Genomic DNA, 13397 nt, shown 5'->3' on the forward strand with positions numbered 1-13397 from the left:
ATTATGCCGAAGATGGAGGAGTAGAGACTCACTGGAAAATAGAGAGAGACGGAGAGACAGAGACAGAAAAAGGATGAAGAGAAAGAGTGAATGCAGTGACTTGGAGAGATGGCGAGAAAATGATTGACTGGTGACTGGGGGTACAGAAACAGAGGGGTCAGGGAGATAGCAGGTGCATGTGGGATGGGGAAGTTTTTTTAATAAAGGTGAGTGGTGAATCCAATCCGCCCCCTTTTGTATGTTTGCTGTATGGGGATTGACCGCTGAGAGGGACACGGTGTACTCTAGCGCATGCACAGGAAGAAGGCTCAGGTGGGATTTGATCTATAACCAATTCACCGCAACATAAGCGACGTGCACAGAGAGCTTATTTTAAAGCATATTTTTTTCGCTGGTTAATGAGTACAATAGCCCAGTAAATCATTTGTCCTTGTGGCTACCAGGTTATGTGAAATAACTTGGGGGACTGGAAGGGGAGTAAATATTAACCCCAAAGCAAAATAAATAAATAAAAGAGTACATTTTGGATGTACTTAGGGGAAAGTCTCTTTAAGAGTAATGGGAAAATATATAAAGATGATGTAAAACTTGCTGAGAAGACTTTTCCTGATGACACCACGTACCGTTCAAATAAATACTACTGGGGACGCCAATGTCCGAGTGGTTAAGGAGTAGGCATGTAGCGATTCACTCAACTCACGATACTAGGTTCACGATACGATTTTTCACGATTTTTTAAACACAACTTTATTTTCCAGACAAAATTAATGACAGAAAAATACATTTTTAATTATCTTACACAAATCCAGAATTTTCTATAATCTTTTCAATACAGTAGCAAATGACTGAAAACTATTTTTTTAATCAATTCTCTTACAAAGATCCTGTATTTTCTTCTTTTTTTTTACACGCCCTCTGCTGTTTGCATTGGATACCAAATCGATTTAAATTGTCACCAGTTTGAATCGATTTGAATCGATTTACGATAAATCGTTATACATGCCTACTAAGGAGCGTGCCACATATTCTCTGATGCAGCCTGACAGAGAGCCCAGAGCCCGGCAGAGTGGCAGACCATTGCTGCGTGTCACTCTCTCCGGGTTTCCTGTCAGTCTCGACTATCGAAATAAAGGCAGAAAAGCCCCCCAAAATAAATAAATAAAGTAAAATAAATACTACTGCACAACAAATCCTCCTTTCGGGAGGTTTCATTTAGAGCTCAAGGACAGGCCATTAACTCATTGACTGCCAGAGTTAAAACCTCGTTCATAGCAGCCCTTGCCAGCGATTTTCGTGTTTTTTTGTTTCGTTATTTTGTTATTTAATTCACATATAGAAAGTCTAGCTGGACAGTTGAATCGTTTTGATCGTTCCACCACTAGAGAGCAGCACATACCAGCTTGATCGCCTCTCGATCACACTCGCCCCCCCCCCACACCCACTCACACAGTCAAACACATGAACCGGAAGTGAAATGTCTCAGATTCTGTGATCGGCGAAAATTACGATGTGATACACAACGGGGATGACTGTTCGTCACCCAGACCATAGATTATAGGAGGGGAGGTCTCCGATCGTTTTTCATAGCGTGTGAAAAACCGCTTGTTTCCCTATTATGGTCGAAAATGACTGGGGGGAAAAATGTAAAACCGGAAACGGAACCCAAGTCCTGAAACCGGATGCAGTGGTGGTTGAAGTAAGTGGAACCTGAAACTTAGCCTGATTCATAACAGAATAGCGTGATCAGAGCATAAAGATCAATAAAGACCATAGATCGCATTAATGCGATCCTGGCGGCCAGGCGCGCTATTTATTAGATCGCATTAATGCGATAATCGCGGCCAATGAGTTAAAAGGACAATAAACAACAGCAAGGGTTGAGACGAGGTGAAATTATGTACAGTTAATGTCTAAATGAAAGATTTAGTGTTTCTAATACAGTGTTAGACGGTGGTGGTGAACTTGGCTAGAGTTACTCTACTGAACATCATATCTGTAATCACAAATGCTATGGTTAAATGCTAACTCTGAAACAATGTTTCTCAACCAGTGGGCCGTGACCCCAAAGTGGGGTCATGTCAACTCAGCACCATCCCAGTTATGTACCGATAGGCACAGAATCGTAAATCATGTTTTGGGGTGAGTGTTTGCACCAACTGCCACTCAAAGTGACTACTGCGTGTTCACAGCGTGTCTTTTCCGGGACTTGCCAGAATCTAGCTGTATAAAAATATCACGCTTCCAGGGAATCCCCAGCTAAATGGTTGATACAGTAGTTAGGAACCAAATGGACCCTTACAAGTCTGTAACTCCAAGAGTGTACTAATGGAACCAAATGGACCATTACGAGTCCCTTAGGGGTCCATTTGGTTCCATTTGTACACTGTACAAGTTATGGGGGTCTGCAGCCTTAATGCATACTGTATCAAACTGGGAGTCCTTGAAACTAAAGAGTTTGAGAACCACTGCTTGATCGTTACGTAATGAAAGATGCTAAAAGGAGGTCCAGAGGAAACCTGGTTGAAAACCACAGGTTTAAAGTGGACACTGGTGTTAATGCTAAATGTAATCTACTGTAGTCTTACCCAGCTCCATTCTCTCCACTGCAAATGAAAGTATAACCCAGTGAGTCCAGTTGGTCTGACATCATGAATGATAATGACTGCTTCTTAATAAAGTAGCCCACTGTATTCTTGCATATAGTACCAAACTAGTTCAAAATGCCATTAAACAGAACGTGTCGCAGGAAACGTGCAACCCTTAACAGTACCGCTAACTGCTGTAGTAATTTACTTATAATATAAGACATTAAGTACATCTATGGGATTAATCAGACTGTTTTACATCCCAGACCATTTTGACATTACAAAGTATGTTTGTCAACCCTAACCTGGACATACTGTAAACACACACACACACGCGCACTCACTCACTCACTCACTCACGCACGCACGCACGCACGCACGCACGCACGCACGCACGCACGCACGCACGCAGCCGCACACGCACACACAGGCGCACACACACACACACACCTGTGTTGAGGTCTCCGCCACTGAGGGACTCCAGGATGTTATTCATGGCTCCCATGTAGAAGATGAGACGCAGCTGTGTGATGGACATGGTGACCAGGCTGAGGATGAAGATAGGTGTGGTGATGGTCTGCATGAAGGACTGAGCTGCACAGACACACACACACGCACACACACACACACACACACACACACACACACACACACACACACACACACACACACACACATGTTTGTTTGCTGCAGTTAACATAATGTTAGCTAACGATAGTGGATCAGGGAGAGAGACACCCACGAGATAATTTCTTTCTTATTTGGTGTCCAGAGCAGAGGCCGGTTCAATTAATCGATACGGCAATATTAGTATCGTATTCCTTGCCGATAATCGTATCGATACAGAGGCTACCATATCGATACGGCAGGAAATGCTGTGAGCGACGCGGCTTTCAAAAAACAAAACATCAGCATCAGTTTCTGCCCGACAACGACGATATACATGATTAAATCTTTTGCAATTATCCATCAAAACATTATTTATTTATATTTGTATTTATTTCCTTGCTTTGTTTAAATGTTATCAACTAAGTTTTTCAAATTGATTTGGAAACTTTAATTTGGAAGTTTTCTGACAATATATTGGTCAGAACATCAGCGGTCGGTGGTCTAGGACTCTGCTAAAGTAAATTTAGATTTATTCAAAATCAACACGCATCACGATTCATATCGTATCGTGGCCTCTGTATCGCGATGCGTATCGATCGTGAGGTTGTAGGCAATACCCAGCCCTAGTCCAGAGTGGAAGTTCATTATTGGTAAGAATGTTTCATTGTTATATTTTATACGATTGACTGCATTATCCTTACATTCCTCTTTGGGCTTGCACTCCACCTCCAGGTCCATGGTAGAGAGGCAGAGATTGTTGCCTTCTTTCTTGGCCGGTTCGTTCTGCTTCAGGCTGTGGCCCACGCTGAGACGGCGGCCCACGGTGGTCACCTGACTGTAGAACTGCTTCCCTGTGATCTTGTGGTCGAAGCCCATCCAGCTGAACTTGACCTTGATACTGTGATGAACAGGTGAAGGATGTGGGAGAGAGGCGGGGAGGAGAGGAGAACGAGAACAGAGTGTGGCAATGAATTAACTATTTTAGCTACACACTGTTACGCCTATAGGTCCCAGGACGTACGAAAAGGGGAAGGGAATCCATGTCGTGAGAGTGTGTTGGAGGTGCAAACAAAGGCGCTTCTACTGTGAATTTGGCTCCCTAAACTACGACACCTGTGTTGTTTGCACCTACAAGACAATGTTGGACTCGGCCACGCCCCCAAATACCAGCGTCTCAAAGAATAGGCTCTATGCACAGCAGCCATATTGTAAAGGAATAATTGGGCTTCTTCCTTACTTCCTGTTTTTGTTACCAATGATACCAATGAAGGCTCTGTTCCATTTAGCAAAGTGGTTCTCAATTTATTTCATTATTGTTTTCAAGGACCCCCATAATTCTGAGAGTGTACGAATGGAACTAAATGGACCCGTAACAGACCTGTAATGGGCCATTTGGAATCCCTCAAGGACTATGAGGGACCCCACTTTGAGACCCACTGTTGTAGCAGAATGTTTCCAGTGAGCCAACATGCACAATATCAGCGCCCTGACTGTGTCTCCTGTTGTGGAGAGCCTTAATCAGTATTATTGGTAACACCTGTGAAGGAGCACGTGTTCTTTACTTCCTTTTCAAGTCCAACCTTACCCATGTCTTCTGTATTCTCCTATGTTTCCTTATGTTTCCATCTCAACGCAGAACAAAAAAAAAGAAAATAGAAAAGGAAGATTTTCTAAATGTATTTCAAGCCATTCTTGTACAGTATATTTTGAACCCATTCTAACAAGGGCTGTGTTCCTGTAGTTCTGCGGCCTACCAGACAGCTGTGCTGTTGTACAGCACAGCAATCAGGAGCAAGACTGAGCTTGTTTTGGTGGAGAGCAGCTCATCAGAGCCACGAGGTCAGTGGTTGACAGTAGCAAAAAAAACATTTACTTGAGTACTGTATTTAAGTAAAATTTGATGTCTCAAGTATGTGTACTTGTACTCAAGTAGTTGTATTTGTGGATACTTTAGACTTTCACTCCATTTCCAGGCAGGGAAAATGTACATTTTGAATTAACCACTTAAGCAGATCTACAAAGTACAAACATCGCAATAACATGTCGGTAAATCTTCCAGAAATTTTATTTTTATAAATAAATATTAAAAAGAAAATGTACAATGTAATTTGTAATTTCGTATACATGTACTTCTGAAGTACTCCAGTACAACACATTTGAGGAGTTGAGTAATATTTGACCAGGAGTATCTATACTTTGATTCAAGTACTGGGGTTGAGCACTTTGTCCACCATTGCACGAGGTTCATTTGATCAATTGATCCTAATTATCTGTTTACCCCTTTCTGTATGTTGAAAATATTTGGATTGACTTCAACCTGTCTGGTCATAACTATTCGTAGATATGTTGAGCGTCAGTACGGTATATTTGCCATAACAGTTTAGTGTTTTGATGTCCGTGTTTATGTTAGACTGTAATTGGATCATAGAAAGGAAACAGGAAATGATATTGCACTCCACCCTCTTATGTGCACCTGTACTGGGAGGAGGCTGTTTCCAATGCGACGGTTACAGCAGTGGTTCTCAAACTTTTGCATTTCAAAGTACCCCCAAAATAATTTGTATTTAGCCGCGGACCCCCATCTCAAATGTTCTGTTCAAAGGGACTCCCAGAAGCAAAGATTTGAGTTACAAATGTTCGTTGTGTATGTTTAAAAAATATGTATTCAAAGGTTTGCTCAAATTTTCAAGATCTTTCTAAAATAGCCAAAGTATAAAAAGTTAAAGTGGTTAAAATTATTGTGATGCTATATTAACACATTTTGCCGGGGACCCCGTGGAACCCCCCCCCCCCCCCACCACATGGACCCCTGGGGGTCCCTGGACCCCACTTTGAGAACCAATGGATTACAGTACCAGTCCAAGCTATGCAGTCAGATTAGTGAGCGTTTCTACCAGAGGAATGAGTTTAGCTGACCTCTGTTACATTATTTATCAGCAGTCTGACTTTGACCTGGAGTTTCACCTGCCATTACACTGCATGCTTCATTGCACATATTGCACAAGAATTCTCAATCAAAGGGGCATTTAAAAAAAATATATATATGAGGTACAAGGAACATACAACATAACATTTTCAATATGACCTACGTTGAAGATATAGGCTAGTTTGTACAGTTCTTGCTATACTACACCGCATGTTCACTCGTGGGACTTTGAATGTAAATAATTGTGTTTGTTAAGATGCATGCTCGGCCTGTTTTGACCCCCCTGTGGAGACGTTCTCTTTGTGCCAGCCTCCCTACAGACTGCAAGTTGATAAATAAAAGAGATACTAACGTGTAACACATGTCCTCTGGTCCCGGGAAGGGCTCCAGGGGCCAGTTGAAGAAGCAGTTGAAGAAGACGATCCCGGAACACGCTGCCCAAGCCACCAGGATGGTGATGAAGGGTATACCAAGGTCATAGATCACCTATACGCACAAAAGATCAGTTCCAGTCAACTACTGTACATTCATGTCAAAGTTGGATTATATATTGTATATTTCATATGAAGGGAACCTAAATGGGCCTGACTAGAAAAGAAAAGTCAATGAATGAAAAAGTGCACATTTTCATATAGATGAAAGGATGAAAGAACAAGACAACACAACAAGGAAATGAGCTGGAGTGTCTTCATAAGAGGCAAATCTTCTAGTTTATATTCTGGGGGCACAACATATTTTCATTTATTAACCCATTTAGACCGGGAAAGAATCTTGTGACATTTTCTTATTTCTTTGCTATTCTTTGCTATTTGCTATTTTTACCTTGTAAACCTGTGATGTGACAATAAAACTGATTCTATTCAAAATAAAGCAGATTTACAAGCTCATGAGCTTTTTGAAAAATCGTGAAGATTTGTGCAAATTTTTAAATATATGTATTTTTAAAGCGAACATTTGTAAAATATGTTGTTCCAGGGACCTCCAGAAGCAAAGATTTGAGTTACACATTTTCGCTTAAAAAAAAATATATATATATATATATTCAAAGATGTGCACACATTTTCACAATTAAAAATAAGAAATAGCAGATCTACAAGCTCATAGCTTGGCACCGAGTGCCGCGCTATGAGCTTGTATATCTGCTATTTTTGAATAGCCAAAGAAATCTAAAAATGACACGAGATGCGTCCCCGGACTGAATGGGTTAAAGGAGCAATAGACAACATGCAGCCACTAGATATTGGAATTTTACAAGAACAATTCAAAGATCTACAAGCTCACGATGCGACGCACTATTTTCGGCGCATGGCAGTGGCAATTCGGGCTTAATCTCGATAGGGCTTGCGATAATTGTATAATCTTAACACTTTGTAACAGTTCAAAAGGAAATACCATTTATTTTGTGATAACTATGGGCTGTTTGTTACCTTAAGACCGGGGAATGTGACAGCTGAGGATGCATAGGACCCAATCATCAGGGCAATGAAGGTGGAGCGCAGGTCCCCAAACATGTTTGCCAGCTATGGAGGAGAAAGAGAAACAAGGGGAAATTGTGAAACAACCGATTTGTCTTTTATGTTACATCAACAACAACCCTATAACTTAATGCACTGGTTCTCAAAGTGGGGTCTGGGGACCCTCAAGGCCAATACATGCTCCTTCCGAGGACGCGGTTCGGACAGGCTGAAAGTCGGAAAGTCAGGACATCTGGGGACCCGTGCACAAGTTCTGAGAAAAGGTTCTGAGACTGCACGTCAGAAGTTCGGAATGATGTCAATTTGTTATTATATCACCTCGGAATGAGCATGTATTGGCCTTCAGGGGTCCTTGAGGGGGTTCAAGGGGGTCCCCAGCTAAATGACAAACACTTAAGCTCTATGTTATACTTCAGCTATTCAAAAATATCCGATCTACAAGCTCAGAAGGTGTCATGATGCGACAAGTTGTTGAGCTTGTAGATCTGCTATTATGTGAAAGATTGTGAAACATTTTGAAATAATCTTCTCTTACGGGGGTCCCTGGCACAAAATCTTTTCAAATGGGGGTCCTTGGCCAAATATGTGTCAATTTTGGGGTCCTTGAAATGAAGATGTTTGGAACGTCCTTCATTTGAAGTCTGTCTAGTTCAGCATGCATGTCCATAGAGAAGAAAATTGTGTGCTATATTTGGCTGGAGAGACCTAACCTTGTTGGAACTTGGCTGTGTTTACAGTATGTGAGCTCCAGAATGGAGGCTGGTGACAGACAAGGGGGCTATGGTACCCTGTGACACTAGGGTCCCCACAGTGCAGCAAGTAATTAGTAGCACGCCTGCACTGCTGAAAGATGACCAGAGAAACACGCACGCACGCACGCACGCACGCACGCACGCACGCACGCACGCACGCACGCACGCACGCACACATGCACACACATACACACACACACACACACACACACACACACACTTGAGTAGGTGAGAGTGCGAAAGCCGAGAGAGACGTGTCAACAATCTAGGTAAGTTAAGTCTGATGTTTTCCCCCTCTTTTCAGAGGCTGTTATTCCCATGTGTTTGAAGAGAATGGAAGAGAAACTGTCGGGACGGGAAGAGAGGGAAAACAGACACTGTGTGTGTGTGTGGGTGGGGGGGGGGGCAATTACGAAGGTATTCACAAACTGCTCTGTCTTCAAGCGGTTGATCAACAACAAGGACCAACACTCAATTACATAACTATGAGAGAGAGAAAGATAGAGAGAAAGGGAGAGAGAGAGGAAAGAGAGAGGGGGGGGATAACAGACTGTGAGAGAGGAGAGAAAGAGTCTTCATTTGAAAGAAAATAAAGAAGATAGAGACAAAGAAACAGAGAGAGGGAGAGAAAGGAAGAGAGAGTGGGTGTACTGTATGCACAGTTGCACACTGAAGACATTTTGAGAAAATGTGAAAATCTTTGAAGAAATAAAAAAGAAGGGAAAAAAGGGAAATTAAAATATTTAGAAAAGTTAGAAAATTCTGAACATTTGCCCAAAATAGGTAATGTGGTTAATGTAGTGTTTTCTTTTATTTACTTCAGTGCCGAAAGCACAACACACTTATAAAGTCTTTCTGATACACTTCAAACTAGCCTATCTATCTAGTTATTTTGGAGCGGGAAGGTGACCTGACCACACTGGCGCGAGCTCTGAGCCCTATAAAATGGCCCCTGAGGGCCACTGTCTGTTAGCCAACAACACTGCAGTCAGCTGGGCATGACGGACTAATGATAGTGGGCCCCAGATAGATTAATGAATGTAGATGATTAACCTGCTACCGAGGTGCTGAACACATCCTAACATGGAAAAAAATATATATTACTCAACTACCACCTCTCACCATTTATTCCTGTATTCTTTCATTATTCCTGTTCATTCATTAGCATTATTTTTTATATTTTTTGTGTTGTTAGACAGTGACCATCTCTCTCTCTCTCTCTCTCTCTCTCTCTCTCTCTCTCTCTCTCTCTCTCTCTCTCTCTCTCCCTGTTCTCTCTCTTGCCCCATTCTCTCTTTCTCTCTGTCCCCAATTCTCTCTCTCCCTTTCCCCCATTCTCAGTCGCTCTGTCCCCATTCTCTCTCTCACTCTCTTGCGCATTCTCCCTCTCCCTCTTTCTCTCTCCCCCATTCCCTCTCACCCCTCCTCTCTCCCCTCTCTCTCCCTCCCTCTCTCTCTAATCAGACCAGACACTGGGTTTCCTGAAGCGTGAGATGTCCTATAACACATAAAGTTCGTCTTGACCTGACATTTGAGGAGTACATCAGCTCAACAGGGGAGAACGAGGGAAGGGTGTTTAATAGGTAACAGAGACGCACAAAACTGTTTCAACACCCACGCAGGAAAACTCTCTGGAGACCGTTGTACAAAAGCAGTCCCCTAATTCATGTTTTTTTTCTCTATCACTGACAGAGGGGGGCCGCCACTAATACTGTCCAAACAAAGCATGAACTTAGTAGAGGGAGATTTAGGTGAAACAGTGACAGAAGGACATAAGGGATGAATCTCACAGCCCCAAAGCGATGCGGCAAAGTGAGCAGTTTATTGGGAGATTTACTGGCACTGCACCCCTCTCTTGTGAACGGCGTCACCATGGTACGACCCAGGATTGTGGTGTGGGTCACTGCAGACTGAACCACTGATAGAAAAGGGAGCGAAGAGGGGGGAACGGAGGAATGTGAAGGAGGGAAAGGAAGGATGGTGTTGACCCTGTGAACTTGTGTGAATCCTACCAAGCCCCTCTGTTTCCTTTTTATTTATTTATTTTAATGCTTATTTAGGTTCATTTTAGATTATGTTCAATTCTGTATTGACGCACTATTTCAGTGGTTCTTTATTTTTATTTTTTTATAATTTTTATCCCACGATTTTTGTAACCCATATTTTTTCACCCAGTGCCAATTGCCTATGTAATCCTGGGCGCTACTCTCCCTCTGCCAGCCTAGGGAGAGCCCAAGCTGAAGCTCATGCCTCCTTCAATGCATGAGGAGCAAGCAGGCCGCTTCTTATCACCCGACAGGGGGGAGGTTCCCTGGTTAGACGTAGCGCGTGGAAGGAACACGTTATTCCAACCAGTTCCTTTCCCCTCCATCAGGCGCCCTGGCTGACCAGGGGGAGGCAGTATAGTGACCAGGATTACTGCATGTTTTTGTGAGGGTATTAACTACCCTAGGAGACACGGGGAGAACATGCAAACTCCACACAGAAAGGCCCTTTCACCAACCCCACCTAGGGTATGGGCACTGATGACGCGGAGGAGAGAACACGCCCCCAGCGCCCACAGCGTCCCCGGCGGGAATTGAACCCAGGACCTTCTAGCTGTGAGGCGACAGCGCTACCGACTGCGCCACCGTGCCCCCCTATTTCAGTGGTTCTTGACGTCTGGGAACCCCAGGGGTCCTTGACAGGGTTCCAGGGGGTCCCGAGCTGAATGAGTGATAGTTACAGTAGGAACCAAAGGGACTCTTACCGCTCTTTAACTCAGAAAGTGTACAAATGGAACAACATTTCACTTCAAGTTGTTTTACAAGGTGCTTAATGAATTATGTTGATGTTTGTTATCAAGCCTGTTAATTATTGTGACGATTGACCTTGGACAATAATAATTGGTATTCTTTCTCAAACAACCCTCCCTGCCAAGACTTGAATTCAGTGACATCACAGATTTCTGCTGCATGGAACTTTGGATTCATTGTGAATTGTATTGCATTATTCTGCAAATGTATTCATTTATGCATTAGCCTTAGTTTTCTGTTTATTTGTACACAAGAGGCAGCTCTGAATCAAGAAGTTGATCCCAATGTGTTCTCCTGTTGCCTCCCTGTTCCAGAGTGAGTTTAATGCGTGAGTGTGTGTGTGTGTGTGTGTGTGTGTGTGTGTGTGTGACGTGTGTGACGTACGTGTGTGACGTGCGTGCGTGCGTGTGTGCGTGCGTGTGTGTGTGTGTGTGTGTGTGTGTGTGAAACAGTGAGAGAGAGAGACAAATAAACAAGGGATAAGCTTTCATGTTGTTCCTATCAAACAACAACAGGGAGAGAGGATGGATTTCTTATTGGAAGAGTGATAATGAACCACACCATCACTCCCTCCCTCCGTCCCTCCCCACACTCCTTCTGTCCAAAGTCAGGATGTGTCAGGAGGACAGAGTACGCTACAGGGCAGCCAGTCAAAAACAAAACAACAACACCACAGCAATAACAGCAGTGGTGGACAAAGAACTCAATCCCAGAACTTGAGTCAACGTATAGAATACTCCTAGTCAAATACTACTCTACTACAGGTGAAAGTTGCTCAGTCAAATTTGTACTTGGGTCAAAGTACCAGAGCTTACTTGCTTTTAAAGTATATTACTTAAGTATTCAAAAGTACATGCTTAAAAAAAATAAGTTTAGTAAAGTATTCAAAACTACAAATTACAATGTACATTTACTTTTTAATATCAATGCATTGCTGTGTTGAAATGTAGACATTTAGGAAAACATCTAAGATTTCCCAGAAATCTTTCAAAAAATATATAAATGATAGGGAAAATAGCAGATGTACAAGCTCACAATGCATCGCAGTGCCAACACTGCGCGGCGCTGTGAGCTTGTAGATCGTCTACTTTCACGATTTGAAATGCACGCACGCGCACACAGACTTACCGTGAGGGAGGTAAAAGTCATGCACATGCCCCCAAAGCCATTGAAAGTCAGCGCGACGAATATGAGCACAGAAAGTTCTGTGAATTAAAACAGATACAATCAGATTACAAACAAATTAAATGAATTGCCATGAAGCCTATAGCATCTCTATTCTGGAGTGAACAGTCATTCAGCCAAAAACATCTGACCATTCATCGTGGTCAGATGTGTGGGCCGCCTGCATTTTCAGAGCATTGTTTATGTTAATGATCAATCAATTGATTGTGTTTTAGTTTGGATCATTGGAACACAGCCCCCAGCTGGGAATCGCTGGGATTACTGTATGGTTAAGTGGTTACAGGAGGTAATGAAACACATGCTGTCAGTATGGCCTGTCATTATTTTTGCATAATCGTCATAAAAGTTGAACATTTTTCACAGATTTTCAAATATACTTTATATAAAATATAAATTATTAAATATGTCAATAATTTCTTTGTATATTTAAGTTTTGTCATATCTGCCCTGTGCATTTTTTGATTACGCAGCCTAAAAGGCAAACATAAATTAAATTCATATGTTCCAATGTTCAATGCCAAACACACAATTAAATCGTTAATCGCAATTATTTCAGTGACAATTAATCGTCAACTTAAATTTGTAATCGTGACAGCCCTAGCTGTCAGCCACGACACACCAAAGAAAATCAACCAAAGTGGGGGCTGAAGAAGTGTGGGGTTTGTATTTGTCTGTGATAGGCTGGCCAATTCTCAGGGTACAGTTGATGTCACAATCTCCAACAACACAGTATGATGTCATTTCTTTGGGGTGCTGCAGGGTGAACATTTTTGACCTGTAGTTGACAACACTGACAACACTTTATGCCTGGATTTAAGGTTTTATGATATCTTCTTGGAAATGTTTTACCATATATATAATGCATAATAATATGCTAAACAAACAAACAAACAAACAAACAAACAAACAAACAAACAAACAAACAAACAAACAAACAAACAAACAAACAAACAAATAAAATAAAATACTCTGTAACACAATTCACAGAAAAATATACCATATATAAAAATACATATTTTGGATGTTTCTAAATGAGAGAAAATATACTTTAAGTGATCAGAAAGTGAGTC

General features: G+C 42.1%; 1 protein-coding gene across 1 annotated transcript in view; it reads right to left on the reverse strand.

Annotated features, from left to right (window-relative positions):
- The window catches only part of LOC308091035 (large neutral amino acids transporter small subunit 4-like), a 29163-nt gene that overhangs the window by 5114 nt on the left and 10652 nt on the right, over window positions 1-13397 (reverse strand). Inside the window, exons 5-10 of the mRNA XM_080436330.1 lie at window positions 12271-12347; window positions 7548-7640; window positions 6473-6606; window positions 3896-4092; window positions 3036-3179; window positions 1-31 (exon numbers count right to left, since the gene is read on the reverse strand). The exon at window positions 1-31 is cut by the window's left edge and continues 99 nt beyond it. Of these exons, the coding sequence (XP_080292456.1) occupies window positions 1-31; window positions 3036-3179; window positions 3896-4092; window positions 6473-6606; window positions 7548-7640; window positions 12271-12347 (676 nt within the window). The remainder of the gene's footprint in view (window positions 32-3035; window positions 3180-3895; window positions 4093-6472; window positions 6607-7547; window positions 7641-12270; window positions 12348-13397) is intronic.

This window comes from Gymnoscopelus braueri, assembly GCF_963280865.1.
Source record: "Gymnoscopelus braueri genome assembly, chromosome: 8".
Lineage (NCBI taxonomy): Eukaryota > Metazoa > Chordata > Actinopteri > Myctophiformes > Myctophidae > Gymnoscopelus > Gymnoscopelus braueri.